This window comes from Melopsittacus undulatus, chromosome Z (genome assembly GCF_012275295.1).
Source record: "Melopsittacus undulatus isolate bMelUnd1 chromosome Z, bMelUnd1.mat.Z, whole genome shotgun sequence".
Classification (NCBI taxonomy): domain Eukaryota; kingdom Metazoa; phylum Chordata; class Aves; order Psittaciformes; family Psittaculidae; genus Melopsittacus; species Melopsittacus undulatus.
Window position 1 is genome coordinate 72,269,009 of NC_047557.1, and position 20,270 is coordinate 72,289,278.

General features: G+C 42.6%; 2 protein-coding genes across 6 annotated transcripts in view; both read left to right on the forward strand.

Annotated features, from left to right (window-relative positions):
• Nucleotides 1-8,912, forward strand: part of RNF38 (ring finger protein 38) — an 84,885-nt gene extending 75,973 nt beyond the window's left edge. For all 5 annotated transcript variants that reach the window (XM_034072896.1, XM_034072897.1, XM_005143438.4 and 2 more), the window contains 2 exons: nucleotides 766-865; nucleotides 5,437-8,912. In XM_034072896.1, coding sequence (XP_033928787.1) covers nucleotides 766-865; nucleotides 5,437-5,499 — 163 coding nt within the window. In that variant the 3' untranslated portion in view covers nucleotides 5,500-8,912. The remainder of the gene's footprint in view (nucleotides 1-765; nucleotides 866-5,436) is intronic.
• A 7,794-nt stretch (nucleotides 8,913-16,706) lies between these two features.
• Nucleotides 16,707-19,881, forward strand: LOC101877714 (tripartite motif-containing protein 14). Its single transcript, XM_013127570.1, is given in 6 exon segments — nucleotides 16,707-16,790; nucleotides 17,674-17,904; nucleotides 19,293-19,393; nucleotides 19,395-19,534; nucleotides 19,537-19,615; nucleotides 19,617-19,881. Coding segments are annotated over 6 exon segments (900 nt in total).
• Nucleotides 19,882-20,270: the final 389 nt, after the last annotated feature.

Sequence of the window (20,270 nt, forward strand, 5' to 3'; positions counted from 1 at the left end):
CCCAGCACTGCCAAGGCCACCACTAAACCATGTCACTGAGGGCCTCATCTGCACGGTTTGTGAACACTTCCAAGAATGGTGATTCCACTGCTACCCTGGGCAGCCGTGTTCCAGTGCCTGACCACCCTTTTGGGGAAGAAATTGTTCCTGATATCCAGTCTAAACCTCTCGTGGCACAGGTTGGGGCCGTTTCCTCTTGTCCTATTGTTTGTCCCTTGGGAGAAGAGACCGGCAACCTTCTAGCTCCATCCTCCTTTCAGGCAGTTGTAGAGAGTGATAAAGTCCCCCCTGAGCCTTCTCTTTTCCAGACCCCAGTTCCCTCAGCCATTCCCCGTCACACTTGTGCTCCAGGCCCTTCACGAGCTCCGTTGCCCCTTCTCTGTACCCGCTCTAGCACCTCAGTGTCTCTCTTGTAGTGAGGGGCCCAGTTTAATTTTCCAGTTTCAGTGACTCTCAGTGTGACTTAGTAGTTTCAGTAGGGAGTGAACTTTATAGATCATTATCTCTGCCATTTGAATATTGCTTACATGTCTGTTCTGTTGGTTTTTGTGTGCTCTTGCGAGCAGGAATATTTGATTCGTGATTCAAAAGCACAGGGGATGGAAGGGAAATAGAGTAAAGCAATTCTCAGTTTACATTGTCACTACCCATTGTTAACCACAGGTGCAGGTAACTAGCTACCCATGTTGCAATACCTGTAAGGTTTTGTGGAACATATGTTTGTTGTTCTCACTAGATACATTTGAACTTCGTTGTCTTTTTTAGGTGTGTGGTGTGCATGTGTGATTTTGAGTCAAGGCAGCTACTTCGAGTCTTACCCTGTAACCACGAATTCCATGCTAAGTGTGTTGATAAATGGCTGAAGGTAAGGAAAACATAAACAAATAAATCCCTATTGGACAGGAATTTTATGTTCAAAGGAGGGTATTTTGCTGTTACACTTTATCTTGATTCAGTTTTCCAATGCTTAGGCTAGAAATGCCAACAGGGTGGAAGCACTGTTTACTTAAGATCTTTTTTGTAAGAAGTGGTGAAGAATGCTTCTTTATGATCTTTGTCTCAAGGAAGAATGAATATGAAGAGAATTATTTCTTTGATCTTTTTTGTTTTCTATTTGCACAAAGCAGTAACTGAATTCAAGTAATACTTGAAATTAAGGAAGACTTGAAAACAAAACAGTAACATAGTATAGGAATTATGAATTACAGCCACCATTGTCACAGAAACTGTTTTACATATTCTGCATAGCAAGAATCATAAAATGAACACTAATACCTTCCTCCTTCATTTTGTTATTAATGTAACATGCTGGGGCAAATGTGTTATGTGTGTATGTATATGTGTTATGCATATATACATACATATAGAAATGTAATTTATACAAATAGAAATTACAGCATTACAAAACTATGACATAACCTTCCAAGAGAGTTTCAGTGGAAAAGATCTAGAACCAGACGGGGCGAAGAACAGGAAATACAAATAAGTTCATGATGATAGATGGACATCTCTACAGGCTGCGTTAGCTAGATCTACTCTCAGCAAGGTATTGATTCTCATCTTACATCATCTTTTTTTGGTATTTTACTCTGTTCAACTTTAGTTTAATCTGTGTGTAATCTGTTGTGTAGAACATTTGCAACTGCGATGATCCTATGTTAATACAGGAATACAGTCCCTAGAGAATGACAAATGGTGTTTGTTGTTTTAGAAGAACACTTGTCTTTATGGCTTCGTAAAAGCCAGAAACCACATATCTTGGGCATACACTAAAATATGCAGGAAATGAAAAAAGAAAAAACCAAGTTAATATTGACAGCATTCTTTTGGCTAACAAGATATCAAGAAGTATGAGGATTTTAAAGACTGGGATATAAAATGGAAGAGGAGCCTGAGAAAGTGGGTCAGTATCCAAGAATCACGTCCTCCAAGCTCAGAAGCAATGTATCCCGAGAAAGAGGAAGTTGGGCAAGAACAGCAGGAGGCTTGTGTGGAGGAACAAAGAGCTCCTGAAGAAAATACACCATAAAAAAAGAGGCCTACAGAGGGCAGAAGGAAGTTCAACAAGGCCAAGTGCAAGGTCCTGCCCCTAGGTCAGAGCAGTCACAAGCACAAACACAGGCTGGGGCAGACTGAATGGAGCAACCCCGAGGAGAAGGACTTGGGTGTGCTGGTCAATGAGAAGCTCCCCATGACCCAGCTTCTGTGTGTGTGCTTGAGCCCAGACCCCCCCCCCCCCCATGTGCTGCGCTGCATCCCCAGAGCATGAGCAGCAGGTTCATTGAGGGGGTTCTCCCCCTCTGCTGCATGCTGGGGAGATCCCTGCTGCAGTCCCGTGTCCAGCTCTGGGGCAACAACACAAGAGAGATGTGGAGCTGTTGGAGTGAGTCCGGAGGAGGCCATGGAGAGACTGTGAGGGCTGGAGCAGCTCTGCTCTGGAGAGAGGCTGAGAGAGCTGGGCTGGTTCAGCCTGGAGAAGGCTCTGGGGGAGACCTTAGAGCAGATTCCGGTACCTACAGCGGCCAACAATAAAGTTGAAGAGGGGCTTTTGACAAGGGCCTGTAGGGACAAGACGAGGGGGAATGGCTTTAACCTGACAGAGGGGAGACTGAGATGAGCTCTTACACAGAAGTTCTTCCCTGTGAGGGTGGTGAGGCCCTGGCACAGGGTGCCCAGAGAATTTATGGCTGCCTCATCCCTGGCAGTGCTCAAGGCCAAGTGGAATGGGGCTTGTAGCAGTCTCGTCTAGTGAAGGTGTCCCTGCCCATGGCAGGGGATTGGAAGTGGGTGAGCTTTAAGATCCCTTCCAACCCAAACCGGTTTGTGATTCTATGAAAGACTGTTAGTATTAGTGTCAGCTAGGTGGAACAATGGATTTAATAATACACAATCTAAACCTAAATGGGTGCAATTATACCCATCTGAAACTGCCTGCCTTGGCAACATATGTACCAGAGCTGGATGCAAGGTAAACTAGACAAAATTAAATCATTGCAGTGTAAGATTGCTGAGGCAATATATTTACAATGTATGGTTTAGGTACATTGGTACAAAGGTGGTGTATAGAAATAAAGATTATTTTGCTTTGTAGATCATAGCAAATTACTTGTAACACCAGCCTATTTTAGTTACAGCCTGTCTAAACTTGCTTACAATTAAGCAAGCGTGTGGCTTGTTAATGCATAAAAAGGTTTGATCTGCCCTGTGAATAGTACTACCTTCTTAGGTAATGTGAGCAACTGAGAGGAGATATTCTTTCACAGTGCATTAGGTTGCTCCCTTTAATCTATGCTTTCCTAAAGCAAGGCTAAAGACTTGTGAGAGAAGATGTAATACAGTGGAGGAAACAGAATGAACAAGAGGGAGGTTATCCTTTTGCTTTTCAGAGTACCATCAGCTGTTGAATTTCACAGCCTTTGGTTATTTGTTGATATCCTAAATCGTTTAATTAACTATAAGTACACCAGAAGTCTGTTTTTTGTAAAGTAAGGGTTAGTCATTATTCAAAAGGACAGTTTGATAACTTGACCTCTCGTCACCCTAAGGGTTTAAAAACAGAGAACAAAGACAACTTGCCTTTGTATTTCACATTCTTATAGGAAATGCTGTACATGTATGTGGGAAAAAGACACACCAAAGTAGTACAGTGCATTTTAGAGCATTGTAGTAGCCCTACAGATTCATTATTGTAAATGTGGTTCACTCTAGCCATGTTTTTGTAATTAACTGGGTTAATATATTGTGCAGCTCTCTTCTTACAGTATAAAAATTAAGTTGACTGACAGAGTGGCTAGTTAGAAGGTGACTATAACAGTATTATGTCCATCTTACTCCTGTTTTTGCACCAAAGAGTCACGTTAAATGCCAGGAAGAGGGAATAAATTCCACAAAGGGCACCAGAATGCAGCTATATTTAAACCCACTGTTCATGTAGGATCGTGAGAAGTTATTCAAAGGCAGTGCTGTAGTGTCTGTAGTTTTACCCTGGCACAGTGGATTTATTTCTGTCAGTTCCTTTCAGGACATTACTCCCACTGAATGCTCTGTTTCATGCTACAAGTGGTAGATACTTTATTATTTATCTAAGCAAATACCTCTTGATTCATTACTCCGTTGAATTTTGAAGAATATGCCTATTTGAAAAATTATATTAGCTGCATTATACTGGGGATAATACGAACACAAAGTGGTGACCAAGAAATGGCATCATCCTCAAGTAATTTCAGAACTGCTAGTGAAAGAGTCAGAAAAGAATTTTGAATTGATTCTCTAGTTCATGCTTTACAGAAAATATGAACTAATAATTACGATATAAACTGTAAACAAATAATAACAGTAGTAATTGACAGTAAAAATACACCCTAATTTTAACTTGCATCATTAAATAATGGTTTTCAGTAATAACATGTTACTTTTATTGGAATTTATTGTTTGGGTTTGAAGTTTGTGGCAGTGGTTTCTGAAGTGTAGCCTGCAGAGCCACATTTCTGATGCTCTCACTTGTATCTTCACTGAAAACTTTGGCCATGTTAGAAAAAAATGGAGTTGACAGTGGTTAGTCCTGCAGTTCTGGGAACTATACAAATACGGGATTTGGGACAAGTTTCCTTCACTCAGCCCTTCACTAAGGAAGTGTTTTATCAAATACGTTACCTATTTATTTAGGGCTTTTCCTCACCATTTGGTAAAATGAAATTAGCCTTTTTTAAAAAGGGGAATGAAAAGGCAGAAATACTTTCACTGTAGCTTAAGGAATGCTACTTCTCATTTTCCTTATCATTTTTAGGAAACTATAAAAGTAAACAGGTCACAGGACATATTTTCAGTGAGTGCTTTGCTCAATTTAGCCCTTACGGCATGTATTACCTGAATACCTGTTCCGTCAGGTCGTCTTCTCCCTTCTCCCTTCTCCTCCTTCCCCTTCCCTTTCTCTTTAACAGAACCCTTTCACTTTTCCCCTGCTCTTTCAGCTTTGACCAAGACTATGTGGTGTGTTTCTATGGGAATAACTGAATGAGTAGGGTCTGAAGAGGTGTGATCCTTGATCAGTAGAGCTTGTGACAGTGTGACACCCTTATATACGACATTGATTTGCACCCCAAGTCTGGTTTTGGTGGGTTTCTCTGCAGCACATAGTAATCTTTTGAGTCACATCTACCTGATTGCAATATACTGTAACTAAGAATCTGTATGAATAAACTTACCATCACTTACATGAAGCCTCATTTGCTCTTTTGCTTTAACTTTAAAGATAAAAGGCACTTTTGTTTTGTACTCATAATTTTGAATTGGCAAACTTCATCATACCTTAATCGTGCTTTTGTTTTGAGTAATCTTGAGTAGCTTTTCAGTGCTCACAGATGTCAGTGTCATATACAAATCACCTCAACAGTGTGTGCCAGTGCAGTAAACTGTCTTCTGTTTCTGCTTTTGCAGGCAAATCGGACCTGCCCGATTTGTAGAGCTGATGCTTCAGAAGTGCACCGTGATTCAGAATGACCAATCTAAGAGCACAAACCTGGTTTGGGTGTTCCTGTCACGTGTATATACGAACTATCTATTGAACTTACCCATACGGCTTCCAGCCTGCCCTTTACACAGAAGGTTTATGGACCTTACTTTGCACTGTGTGACTTAATCAATTATAAAGCTTATAACTAGTCTTCACAGTTATGGGATTGTTATACTAACAGAGTGAGTGGAACTCCAAAGATTTTTATTTTTGGGTTTGTTTGGTTGGTTGGGTTTTTTAGCTTACTTTTGTGTGTGCACTAACATTCCCTGGTTTTTGTGTGATCATTCCGAGTGTTGCTGCGAGATTACTGTGGATGTGATCTTTTAGCCTGTGCTTTTGTATAAAAAAAAAAGGAAAAAAAAAAAAAATGGTAGCTCCAGACCATATAGCAATCTACCTTATATAGAGCCTTCAGATACTGTGAGTGGGAATGGATGGTGCGAGTGTGTGTTTGCTTGTGAGAGGGTGTGCGGCGCATGCATGTGACTGAGTGTGCATGTGTGTCTGAGAACCTATATACCAGCATGTCCTGAGAACGTATGTGTGTAGTAATAATTATGCTGCAATGTATAATCTTGTGTGTTATTTAAACAGTACTAGTACTGTACACTGGTTCCTTTCCTTGTGTTTGCAGTTGCACACTGAATGCGATGGGTGCAGCAATTACAGACATTTAGTATTTCCTCTCCAATGTACTTACAGGTATAAAGACCTTTCTACCTACTACTCCAACAGCTGTTATGCTTCCCCCTCACTGGAGGCTTTAAATGTGTACCACTAAAGAGCGCAGTGATTGTTCATACATGAGTGACCTTGGGGTTATTAGCGTACGTTTAAAAGTCTGGATTTTTAAACGGCTTATTTACAAGTTATTTTATCAATATAAAGTTGCAATATCGCACAAATCATTTAGCAATATTAATACTTTCAGTTGCTAATATGAATATCAATGCTTTTATCTTTTTAAATTTTTCTAGCTGGGTTTTCCAGTTACGTGCTTCCTCCATGAAAGGAAGCAGAAAGGACTGAGGGTCTTATGCAACAGCTCTTCACTTTTGGGCATTGTACTTGCTAAGAACATAATCTTTTAGCTTATAAATATTGGCTTTAATCGCATACATTCATTGCAATTTACAAGGGAGTTTGTATACAACTAAAATAACTTGTAAAAGGTTACAGTTTTATTTCTGCAGTGAATAAAATAAAACTTTTTTAGCCTTTTCTCAGAGAAGCAGAAATTCTTATTTCCTTCATTGTACCACAGAAGATGGGTTTTGGTCACTAGTTGCAGAATTCAGTTGCCATGATGCTGCTTCCTGCCCTTCCTTATTTCATGAAGAGTGAGTGTACTGTGAAGAAGGAACTCCCTTCGTTTTTGCAATCAAGTTTCCAAAGCACTCCACTGTAGGAGAAAATTGGAACAGCACCTTCTAGAACAGTGCTGGGGAACAGGAGGTGATAACTTCCATTCAGGTGCTCTGAATAGCTATTTTTGGGGCTACTGCGGAAAAATATAAGAGCTTCCTTTATAACATTCAGACTGTGAACATCATCAGTATGTTCTAGTAAAATATTTAGGTCTGCCTATACCGTAGCTACTCAAAGGATGCACTTTCTATGACAATTTTTTTCTCCTAAATATAGTGTCATTGTTTGGGTTGCAGCACTGCAAGTGGCACAATCAGCAATATTGCTGCATCTTGCTGCCCGGCTCAGCTTTACATCCGTTCTTGATCATTTCTCATGCTTTTTTATGCTGCTATGCGTTAGTATTTGTTATAATTCAAACAGCATTGGATTTTCTCCATGCTGATATCCCTCTTTGAGGATTCTACAGACCAGCCATGGCTCTTGGTGCAGATAAAGTGAAAGCACAATTTTGCCCTATTTCAGATGCTCTTCCTTCTGTTTGGTTATGCAGGTAGTTCTCAGAACCAATGAGTCTTTCCATACCTGTCTGTATTTAAAAACACTAAATAAATAAAAACACTGTTACGTGAACTTCAGAGTATTAGAATTTCTCACCTACTGCAGTGGAGTTAAAGAACAGGCTTTTCACAGTAACACATAGCAGGTTAAATTACATGTAATAGAATTTATTTTTTTAACAAATATAAAATCATGTTGTTTAAGAAGCATAAGCCACATATGTCTTACAAAACTCGGGCTTTTCTATAGAACCACAAAAGAGAAAGTTCTGTGTGTACGGATTTCAGCATATCACACAACTGTGCTCGTTAGTCAGTTCAGAGCATGGAAAGGGGCCACTTGTTCTAAGCTAGATACAGATGAACAAGACACATTTTTCTAAGGCCAAGGGAAAGTGGTCCTTTCTCTGAAATTAGAGATACCCTGATGTGTGATGTCCCTTGTTCCCCATTAAAACCCTGTGAGGTGGTGGGAGACGAAGGGTCCGAGCCAGTAAAGCCCTGAAATAAATCATTGCACTCTCATGGCTCATCTCTTCTGGAAGGGTCCTGTGGTTTGTGTGGGACTCCTGTAGATGCTTGTAGACTTGGTTCTTGAGGCTGGTGTGTGCGAGCGGCAGCACATGGGGATGTTCAGGACAGCGCAGGAAGCGACGGCCGCGTCCTCCTGCTGCTGAGGGAGGGGGGTGCGCATCCAGGTGCTGCGCACATCTGTGTGCGGTGCCGCAGCTTTGACACCGTGCCTGGCAGCCCCCAAACTCAGCAACGCTGTTCTGGTGTTTGTTGCCTTTCTGCCATCAGCTGGCTCTTTCTTCCCAATGAAAACAAGAAAAACTGTAACATGTTTGCTTTATCATGTTGTCACTGCTTTGGGGTTGTTTTTGTTTCATAAACTGCCAGTTTGACATTCTGGTGGATAACAAGGCCTACAGATAATTCCAATGTCTCTTTTTGTGGCTTTACAAAAAAAAATAAAGCCTTTTTGTTGTATGCCATTTTGTACAGGCTCCTGAATGTGATTTCACAGCTGTTACTGCATTGTGTAATTCTTGGGATGAGATTTACCAACTTTTTTAACTTTAGACAGCACATTTTTGACTGAGTTATCTTTGGGCCTTTGTAAGAGCTGTGTTGTTTTCCTTTGGTACATCGTTACCTCATTTTCCTACGTGTGTTTCAGATTTGCTAATGATAATGATCGCTTATGGGTTTTGTTGGAATTGTATTTTGTCAAGTGTTTTCTTTAAATCATATGCTATTGTATCATTTAACATGTAGTTTTAAATGTATTATAAATATCTGTAACCAAATCATTTGAAGGCTTGATAAATTTTTAACAAAATTTGTACATTTTTTATGAGAGTTACTAGTAATGCTTTACTAGGTAGTGCAATGAATTATTTTTAATCCCTGTGCCCAATTTCGGAGTTGAGAGAGTTGTTCAGTAATAAATGTATGATGTACACTTACACAGCTCTGTCCTGTTCTTTCTCTTAGGAAGTGGTGCACTCATGGTGCAATGAGAGGTGTTTCCTCTCTTCACTCTCATTGTCTGTGCATAATTGCACAACTCTAGGTATTGGCCACAGACACGTGATGGGGAAAGTTTTGCCACCATTAGTGCAGGACAGACCTTTTAAATCCTCTTTGAGAGATCGTAAGAAAACCATATGAAATGTTGTGTCATACTGTTGAAAGTGTGAAATAACTAATTCATAGAACTCAAAAAGTCTTGCCTAGAACATCAGCTTTCTGAAGATATTACTAGTCAAAAGGAAACGTGCAGGAATGGAGGCACTCCTTAGACTTACTATTTGCATTGTCTTTCAGCTGAAGATGCAGGTGTTACACTTTACAATGCTCTAATGATGGTAAAAAAGGCATCCTGAGTAGAGGATGAAACTGAATTGTAGGGAGTTTCATTAGCCAGGGCCACACAAAGGTGGTGATGAAACAAGAAGTTTGGTTTAGGTTTCAATGAAATTATGTAAATTATGTTGATGAATGTAGTTATTTAAAAGATTTTCATTTATGCAGCTTCCTCAATAGCAGGTGTTGATGGTGCTCAGACCCATTTAAAGATCCACTGGTGTCACGGATGCTTGTAAAGCATCAGTGACAATGATGAAACATGACAGTCCGGGTGACTGATTACACCTGATACCGGCAAGACCCTGAGGGCAGAGCTGGGTTTCCTGGTGAATAGTTTAGAATAGCTCAAGTTGGAAGTGCCCTATAAGGTTCATTGAGTCCAACTCCCTGCTTCTCTCAGGACTACCTAAAACTAAGCCATATGGCTGAGAATGTTGTTCAGTTGCTCTTTGAATTCTGATGGGCTTGGTGCCAGGACCACTTCCCCAGGGATCCTTTTCCAGTGATCAACCACCCTCTCAGTGAAGAACCTGTTCCTCATTTCCAGTCTGAACTTCCTGGATGCAGCTTCATTCTATTTCCTTGTGTCCTGTCGCTGGTCACCAGAGAAAGGAGATCAGCAGCTGCTCCTCTTGAGGAAGCTGTAGACTGCCATGAGGTCGCCCTTTAGCCTTCTCTAAGCTGAACAAACTGTGATCTCAACCACTTCCTGGATGTCTTGCCCTTGATGTCCTAATATTGAGGCACCCAGAACTTGAGATGAGACCACACCAGTTCTGTGCAGGGTGGCCAGTTACCTCCATCAACCAGCTAGCTGTCTGTGCTTGATGCATCCCAGGGTACAGCTGCCCTTTTGGCTGCCAGGGCACGCTGCTGTCTCACATTCAACTTACTATCAACCCAAAACCCCAATCTCTTTCCACGGAGCTGCTTCCCAGGCTCACACTTCCCAGTTTTTGTGTATAACCAGAATTACCCCATCCCTGGGGGAGAATTGGCACTTTTCTCTTGTTAAATTGCCTGTGGTCAGTGACTGCCCAGCTCTCTCTGGTCTACCCAGGTCAATCTGTAAGGCCTCTCTATATTAAAGGGGTACCACAGCACCTCCTGGGCAGTAGTGAACTTAAATGTGTGTTTGACATATCCTGATGATTCGTGCAGGGTAAATGTGAAAAGGTATAAAACAAAACATGCAAATAGATTGAATACTGATGATCTGCAAATGTCACATAAATTCTGTATCTATTTTCTGTGTATTTTCATGATCTACTTAGTCATGGTATATAGTCAGTATTGCATATACAGTTCTGGCCATCTGCAGCCAAGTAATGCAGATTGAAATTGGGAGGAAGCTTGCATTCGATGAGCAATAGGGAACCCAACATACATGTAGCCAAAGCTACAACCTTGTGCTTCAGTTCAACAGACTAAATACTGACAGAGAAAAATAATTATGTATTAGTTATTGAGACTGACCACTAGAGAGGGAGAGTAGTGCTGTAAGAGAAGGAACAGTGTCTGTCCAAAAGCAAATGGATGCAAGTTGTGTGTGTGTGTGTGTGTGTGTGTGTGCATGCTTAGGAGACAAATTAGACAAAAATATCCCGAACAGCTTTCCAGCTAGACTAGTGAGATTAAGAAGCTCTTTTAAGAACTTAAATTCCTTTGTGAAAGGGTTTATGTGACATTGTTTCCTGTGATTACAAAGAGTTGGCCTTAATGAGGTCTCAGGAAAATGATGTTCAGATTTTGGTACAATTATCAGTCTTCAAAGAAGTCCTCCTCCTCTTTCCCCTGAACAGAGCAGTAGGATTTTATGTTAAGAGCTTCTTTCTGGAATGATCTCAAATATGGACAGTCAAAATGCAGTGCTGCCAATTTCCAGGGAAATCCAAGTAAGAATAAGATATTCAGACTGCCAAACAGAGCTGGCTTTTCATGTTAGTTTTCTCCTCCACAACAACCCTTCTGTTGGACCAGATGTGCTGCATCTGAGAGTGCTTAGAGAGCTGCTGTTTATTAAACAGCTCCCTATTGAATTAGAAATCTCACAGACTGGAGAGGTCCCAACAACTGGAGAATGTCAAACCTTCCATCAGCCTTCAGAAAATACTGGATTGATGCTCAAAGAAACTACAGGTCAGTCATGCTGACTTTGATTTTTGGGAACATTATGGAGCAACTCCTCCAAACGCGTATTTCTTTGTACATCAAAGAGAAGCTGCTGTTGGCATGGATTTACCAAATGTAAATCATGCAGACTGTGTCTGCCTCTACCATGCTTTTTTTGTGACAAAGCAGCTGGATTTATTCCTGGAGGGAGAGTGGAGGTGCCCTTTGTCCGCACTGTGGCAAGGATTTCAGCACTGTTTGCTACAGTATTACATCCAGGTTGGATGAGTGGAGACTTAGATGGATAGAAAACTGGTTGGGTGGTCTCTTCTCCCAAGTAAAAAGTGATAGGACAAGAGGAAATGGCCTCAAGCTGCTCCAGGGGAGATTTAAACTGGATATTAGGGACAATTGCTTTCCTCAAAGGGTGTTCAGGCATTGGAACAGGCTGCCCAAAGCAGTGGTGGAATCACCGCCCCTGAAAGTGTTCACACACTGTGCAGACAAGGCCCTCGGTGAGTTTAGTGGTGGCCTTGGCAGTGCTGGAGCTACAGTTGGACTTGATGATCCTAAAGGTCTTTTCCAGCTTGGTTGGTTCTGTGATTCTATGACTCTTGCATCCAGATAATCTATACAAACATTAAAGAGGACTGGCCATAAAACTGAGCCCTGCAGAACTAGTGACAAGATGAACTCAAGTGAAGCTGACATCAGCTTAGCTGCTGCCTCTGTACCAGGATTTTGTCCCTTTCTCTCTGGATTCTATTTCCTGACAGCTCCAGCAAATATGTGTGTGCTGCTAACAACTTCTGTGGTGCAGCACAGCCTGTGCGAGATTCTGGGCACCAGGTTGATCACAGGCAGCAACCAAATCCAATTCCTGTGAGCTCTGCTGGATTAGGCAGTATTCCCAGCAACAGAAAACTCGTCTTCCTGGCAACAGAATTAGTCTAAACTCACCATGTACTACGTGTACAAACTGTATGGTTTGTACTGTGGGGCATGTTTTGTGGTCTGTCACAGTGTTTAGTGCTTGTCTTCATCCTCATGGCCTCCTCTTGACTTGCTCAAACAGCTCCATGTGCTTCTCATGTTGGGGGCACCAGAACTGCACACGGTGCTCTTTCTGTTGCGGCAGGCAGAAGTGATTTTTGCAAGAACTCCATGCCTGAAGCAAGAGGTATTATCTGTCCTAATCTATTAAGAAAAGAACTCATTATATGCCTTGTAAATCTTTCCCAGGGTATCAGAAGCCTGGAGCACACATAAGATTTCCTCATGCTGATTAAGGAGGATATTTCTTAAGAATCCATGTATACCAAAGCCTGCCTTCCTGGGGATTGCCTAAGAAGCAGGATTTGGCAGTTATCTCTCCAAAGTGAGTGCATAACTTTGCTTCTGATGGGTTTTGCATCCCCTTTGATGACAAGGCGAATCTCAGCAAGAGCTTCAGAAACACAGATGGATCTGTTACTGACATATGACAGCTTGGTTGCTTGAATTTCTGCCCTCAGTTCATGGACTATTGGGTAGGTAGCTCTACAGAAAGGAGAAATGGAAAGACATGCTTGCATTTTGATCTTGTTTTAGGACCATAGCACAAAACCGTCAGCAGCACAATGAGTTCTACATACCCTCATCCCTCCTCCCCTTTGCCTTCCCCCATCCCAACACAGTGCTTCCCCTCAGCAGTGGCAGGGTCACTGGTTATTGCTGAGCTGAACCAGTTTCCTGGCAGCTGTGGCAATGAGAGCACAGTACAGACACAGCTAAGGACAGTACTGCTGCCAAGTTGTCTCCTTGTGACTCTACAGTGTGCAGACAGCTCTGCCCTTCTGCCACATGATTCACCTAGTCCAACTGTCTGACCAGTTCAGGGCTGACCAAAAGTCAAAGCATTGCTGTAAGGGCATAGTCCAAATGCCTCTTCAACACTGACAGGTTTGGGGCATCCACCACCTCTCTAGGAAGCCTATTCCAGTGTTTGACAATCCTCTCTGTAAAGAAATGTTTCCTAATGTTGTCTGAATCTCCTCTGATGCAGTTTGAACCATTCCCACAATTTGTATTTGTGTCTGGTGCTCCTCTGTCCCAGGTCCGGAATTGAGAATTTGGACCTGTTAAATTTCATCCCATTCATTCACTACCACATGCTCCAATCTGTCTTGATTCCCCCCCTGCAAGGCCCCTTATCCCTTGAGAGAGTCAACAGCATCTCTGTTCAGTATCGTCAGCAAACCTGCTAACAGTACATGCAACTCCAGATCGTTGATACAAATACTGGACAGCACTGACCCTGGAACTGAGCCCTGAGGAACACCACTGGTGACCAGTGGCCAGCCACATGTAGCCCCATTTACTACAACCCTTCAGGCCCTGACCTTCAGCCAGTCCACCACTCAGTGCACCATGAATCTGCTTATCCCACAGCTGGACAACTTGCCCAGAGGGATGCTCTGAGAGACAGTATCAAAAGCCTTACTGAAATCCATAACAACTACAGCCACCACCTTCCTTTCATCCCCTGCATGGGTGACCTTATCATAGAGGGATATCAAATTAATTAACAAAGACTTCCCCATTGTGAACCCATGCTGACTGTGCCTGGGGATTGCATTGTCCTTTAAATGCCTTTCAACAGCACCCACTATGATCTCTTCCATAATTTCTCCAGATACTGAGGTTAGACTAACAGGTCTGTTGTTTCCTATGCCTTTCTTCATGCCCTTGCTGTAAATTGGAATAACACTGGCCAACTACAAGTTAGCAGAGACCTCCCCAGACTCCCAAGACCTTTGGCAGATGATGGAGAAGGGTTCTGCTGTAACATCCATCAGTTCCTTCAGTGCTCTGGGATGAATCCCATCAGGCCACGTGGACTTGTGAACATTCAACCAAACTGATTCTGTACAGTGCCCACAAATGGAAAGTCACTGTCCCTGCAGTCTTGGTCATCTAGCTCAGAGGACTGGGCAGCCCAAGATCTATCATCAGTATTAACAACTGTGGTGTAAAAAGAATGGATTGCCTTTGCTTTTCTTCATTCCTATTTGTCAGAGATACTTTGATTTTCAGTGTTTTAAAATATGTGTGTTGAAGGAGTCTGCTAGTACACAACCAACTCAGAAACACTACAAGAAATATAAAGTTTTCATTATATCCTAATTCTGTCTCTTTTTTAACACATGCTATCTTTCCACGATGTTGCAGAAAGCATAGTTTGAAAGGTAGATGTTTGAGAGTTTATCTTACTTAGTAAAATTAGTAAGAAACCTATGCACCAATACATTTCTGACAGCCTAGAATGATTTCCCGTATTTTTAAATGAAATAGTGAGCAATTAAGCCACAGAGGAATTCCTGCTTTCATTTACCTAATGGAAAATCTAGAACACAAAGTACCTCCAGTGCCAGCACAATTAGAACCTTCAAAATTACTTTGTTTTTCAGGAAAGCCAAACTTGAATGTGAAAATTGAACTGATGTAGCACTAGTAAGACTTTTTTTCTAATCTGCGTAAAACAAGATTACTGGAAATATATGGACACAAACAAAAGATTCCTGAAAGTTTGCTTGACTCAGAATAAAGTAGGGCTTCCCTGCATGATCCCTCTGCAAAGGGTTGGCGCTGATTGCCTGGGGGGCTGTTGAACGCAGGGGAGCAGATGCTGCTGATGACCAAAATCGGAAGTGAGCAGGGTTTAGAAACTTGAGTCCCCTCTGACGCTGTCTCTAAGAGATCTGCTGACATCTACTGGCTTAGCGCTGCAGAGATTTCAGCACAGACTACTAGAAGTAGCCCAAGAGGTGGTATTCTGACCAATGATTCTGTTTGCTGTGAGCAGTTACTCTGTATAGCCCCAGCGATGTGACTCTAGCCAGGCAGCATGTGACAATCTTCCCTGGTGCTTTCAGCAAATGCTAGCTGTGGATGCTTATGGAGATGAGAACCATGGTGCAAGGTCCATCAGCCTGCTCATGCCTGGATCCAAGAGTGTATAAAATCAACTGGAAGGACACCCCCTGTCTGAATGCAGAATATGGGGTCAGCATGCTGTGCACTTGATATGTGTCCTGTGAGCCTGACTGGCATCTCATCTCTTAGAAATCCTTGCCTTTACAGCGTTTTCACTTGAGGGAGTTGGGGCATGCAGGCAGTCCCCTAAAGGCATGTTTATGGAATTGGTTCCTCAGGGTGAATGACATGGGTGGCTTGCCAGTGCTGCAGACACAGTGTCTCAACTGGTAGGAAGCAGCTCTTTCATTTGCCTCTGTAAGGAAAGTAACAGCCAGAAATGTTTGGTATAAGTATTTGCATATGATCACTGTCATGAGGGAGCGAGTGCTTGACATGATGTGTTTTACAAGCAAAGAAGAAAGATTTGGTTTTGCTTTGTGGTCTTTGTCAGTCTTTGCTGCAGTAAGCTGGTACCTGTGCATGCAGATTGTCTGGACTGGATCCCAGCTGCAGAACAGGACACTGGCAACAGCTACAGCTCTGGAGCTGGCTTATCTTGTATTTACTGAGAGGCTCCGTTGTAACATAAATGCACAAAGAGCATGGGGCAGCATTGCCTACGTCTTTGGTGGTACTAATGACAAAAATGTGCCCCTAAGTGCACCAAGGCTCTTCAAGCTGTGGGACAGAGAATGAGCCATTTCAGAGGGCTGCGGGTGAAATGCTGTGGGGCTAGACACAGCAGAACATTAACTCTGCTGTGCTGCTCAGTGCATCACAGTGCACACAAGTACCATAGATAACATGGTTACCAGCCAAGTTGTCAGTGTTTGTTGTTGCAGGCATTCGGACTACAGCATCACTGTGGTGACAGTGGGGTATTTCTGACTGGGCCCTTGTACAGTGGGAAGCATCCTGAACATCGACTGAGTTTTGACTCTAGCAGAGCCTTCCACTGATCCTCTGAATAAAACTTCTTGGTTAGCTGCCCTCCAGCTGCTCAGTCCATGAGCATGTAGTCTTGAAGTGCACGGTGCCATAGATTGAAGGATGAAAATGTTGTTTTCACCATATGGTTCCCTGTTCCTTATGAAGGTGGTACTAATCTGCACAGCTTTCCAAATGTTACCAGTTTAGCTACCAGGAGTAGGTGAAGTGTGGAAATCCTCCTGTTCATCCCTACTGGCCTTAACAACCCTCATAAACTGAGCATTTCAGTGGCATATTTCTCTGTATGGAAAGCCAGCTGGATACTGACATCTGTTTTTTACAGGTGTTGTCATGAAACTGTTTTATTTCATTTTGTTGCTGTGTAGGAGCCCATGGTATTTTGCTTGAAGGATCTAGAAGACAGAACAGAGCAAGAAGCTGGTAACAGAAGGAGCATAGAGCAGGGTGATCTGAAGGTAAAGTGATTTGCTTTTCCATTGGTCATTTTCCAAGGAGAGACATTTTGTTTTCTTTATAGCTATTCAAAGACCCAGAGAGCTACTGCTTCTCAGGAAAAGAGCGTATTCCCTGTATTCACCACCACATATTGCTATCAAAAGGAGAGAAAAGAGTCTCCAGAAGCCTGGCTCTCGTGCACTGATCAGCCGAACACCTCTGGAAGAACAATGTTGGATTTTTTTTTGTGGATGAATAGTACATAGCCCCAGCTACAGATGTTATTACAGCTCCTGTGATGTAACCTGCATTGCACTGAACTGCGTTAGTGAATAGTCTGACTTCAGATTTGAGTAAACACAACAGCTCTGTTTATTCTGTCTGAAGAATGGGAACATATGCTAAGCTCCACCTCATTTATAGATCATGAAACGGCTTTTGCTTTAAGGGAGATCTCTAAGGATCTCTGTTACAGAAAATCAGTTGGAACTGGTGGGAAATCTGCAGAAGTTTGGGACATTATGGTTTGAAGTTACTTTGTTTTGGAAATTTTCCTAGCCCCTCCTTGTCAATAGCTTGCTTTAAAAGGTGGCAGACTGTTACTACTGAAGGACCTGGTCTGCTGCTTTTAGCAGTTAATACCTGACTCTGTTACATTCTTCCTGAAAACAGCATTTTCATCATAACTAAGCATCTTGGAACCTGCCCTCAAGCTTTTCCATCCAGGACATCCCCAGGTAAATCCTGGCTGTGCCCCCTTAAAGGGCAAGCACCCGTTTCTCAAGAGATCTTTCAAATCAGTAAAATCCAACCAAAACATAACATTGTAAGCCTGGGAGATAAATGCCTGAAATGCTTACAGTCTGTTGAGTATGGGGGGATGCTTTTCTGCTTCATCTATAGGCACATGCCATTATGAGCAAAAGACAGCTCTCAGTAACTGAGTTCCAGTCACTTCTTTGGGAAGAACGGAGTCTGACACAAAACTTCATTGATGGAAAGTCTCAACAAGCCCTGGAAGCACATGACCAGCAGCTGAAGGCCTGTTGAGAGAAGCCTGCAGACCTAGAGGCCTTCTCACATCAGACCAGACAAATACAGGAGCATGCTGATCCTATTCAGTTGCTGGAGGTGGTATTGTATGGTCTCTTTCTACCTCTTAAACTGCTCTAGTCACCTTCTCTGTAGATCCTTCTTTATGTAAGGAGCATCTATCTCAGTGCTTTTAAATGTTCTTTCTGTTGGTATTTTGGTGAACCAGTTTGTTTCCTGATTGTTGAGCTGTCAGGTGCTCCTGCTATAGCACTGATTTCAGGTCTGTATGAAATGAATAATAATTTTAAACATACATGGAAGAGAGTCACATGAATCTTTCAATCTTGAAGACCTGTATCAGGTCTTCCTTTTTGCAGTGTAATATGAAGGTCTGAGGAAGGGTAACCCTCTTGGAAACAACAGGAGGAAGCCTAAATTGTCTCATTTCTTTAGCAGAAAGAGATCCTAATCACCCTGAGCAATAGCCGTGATTTTACTGGAGGGGGCAGTGCTTTTCCTTTTGCCTACAGGGAAATGTCAGTTTCTCTTTGCTAATGACATTCACCCTTTTTGGGAAGGGTGTGCGGCCACATGCTTATGCCCTGACAGAAGCCAAAGGATCCCATTCTTCATGGGAAAGCCTGTGGTACATTTTCACATCCTTGCACTGTAGCAGACTTGGAAGTTTCCACTGCTGTGAGCAGCCTTGGCATTCTGCTGTGTGTGCTAGCAACGTATCTCCACATAGGAAACAGCTGATCCTGGATATGGAGAGATTGTTCGTGTGGGAGGTTGGAATTTTATTCTTTAGATTGCTTTTACAACATTGTGGTTTTATTTTTTCACTGTTGGGATTTCCCCCCAAGGGTCCTAGCCAATGTATTAATCTATTTCCATGCTGTAGTGTCCTGGCAGACCCTGCCTCAACCACAACCGCTAGGTTCGTGTCTGACATAGCCCCTGCTCTGCCGGCAGGAGGAACTACTGTGCAGCATAACGAGCTAATCGGAGGACTGAACACAACGAAACTTTGCTGCGGTCTTTACCTAGTGGTGGAGCTGTCCTTGCTCTGCGGTGTGTGCGTTCTGGCGGGGATCCTGTCTTGTCCTGTGTATTTCACTTACAAGAAAAAATAGATGTGCTTATTAAACCTATATCCTGTAAGTACCCGGCAGTGGTTTCATCAGGCTTGACAGAAAGAGTGAAGGGGGCTGTTTAAGGGTGCCAGATCATGTTTTCAAAGGGAGTGTTGGGGTTATTTCTGTAACATGAAAACAGAAAACACCACAGTGAACTATTGAGATATAGGAAAGGAAAACCGTTGTGAGACATGTAACAATTCAGTATTAAAGTTGTAGGACAGTGTCTTCAAAGAAAAATCTTCTCTTCAAAGTCTTGTAGCTTTTTGACCTGTCCTGTGTGACTGTAATTTCAAACTTGTTCAGTTTCACGAGAGATTTCTTTTTCTCCTGGCTTTGTGAAGCTAGGAGCATGACAGTCTTCCCCTGATGCTGTAACTGTCTGATGACTGACTCATAGTAAGCTGTAACTGGAGGAGGTTGTTCTACCCTTGTGGTCCCCAGAGATTCAAAGTTATGGCAAGGGCTAAGCACAGAAGCCTTCCTCTCCGGGAGCCATTACTGGGAAGTGGACCTGCTCTACACTGGAGCAGGATGGTGGGTTGGTGCAGCATATCATTCCATTGACAGGAAAGGAGACACCAAAACTTGCCAGTGGACTGGAACAGAGCATCCTGGTGCTTTAAGAACTTTGAGTTTGCTTACTGGGCATTTCACTAAGGGGACAGAATCCTTCCCCATAGGAGATGATCCCAATCACACTGGTGTTTTTCTGGATTATGAAGGAGGAATCCTTTAATTCTACAAGGTCAGTGATGGCATGGCTCACCTGAACACCTTCCATTGCAGGTTCACAGAACTTGTATACCCAGCCCTGAGGCTCTGGGAAGGATATGGAGTTAGATCAGTTCAGGCTTCAAGTCCGTATATAGTAACATATTCTATACATAACAATATATTGCATATTGTTATAATTGACAAGGTCAGATTTGGATAATAAGTGCACTGAGTGAGTTAGCTCATAATTAAATTTCATCTCATAAAAATCAAAGACTGGCACCAACTGTTGGAATGATCCCTTCACATAAAGATGAAGTAGGAGCTTCTGCAACCCTGCTCAATAGCCATTAGTTGGTCCTGTGGCAGAGACCCTGAACTGGGCCTCTGAATAGCCCTGTGCTTCCTGCACAGAGCGAAAGCATGAGGAAATCATGTACCATGCCCAAGAGAAGATGAGATGCCTGGAGGACTCGCAGGGGCAATAAAAACACTAGGTCAATGATTCATTTCTTTGTGTGTCCTCCTTGCAAAGGCTCTTTAACTGCAACTGCACAAGGGTATGCTCACATAAAAGGAGACAGCTCCAAGTTTCTGTACAGGGGCAGT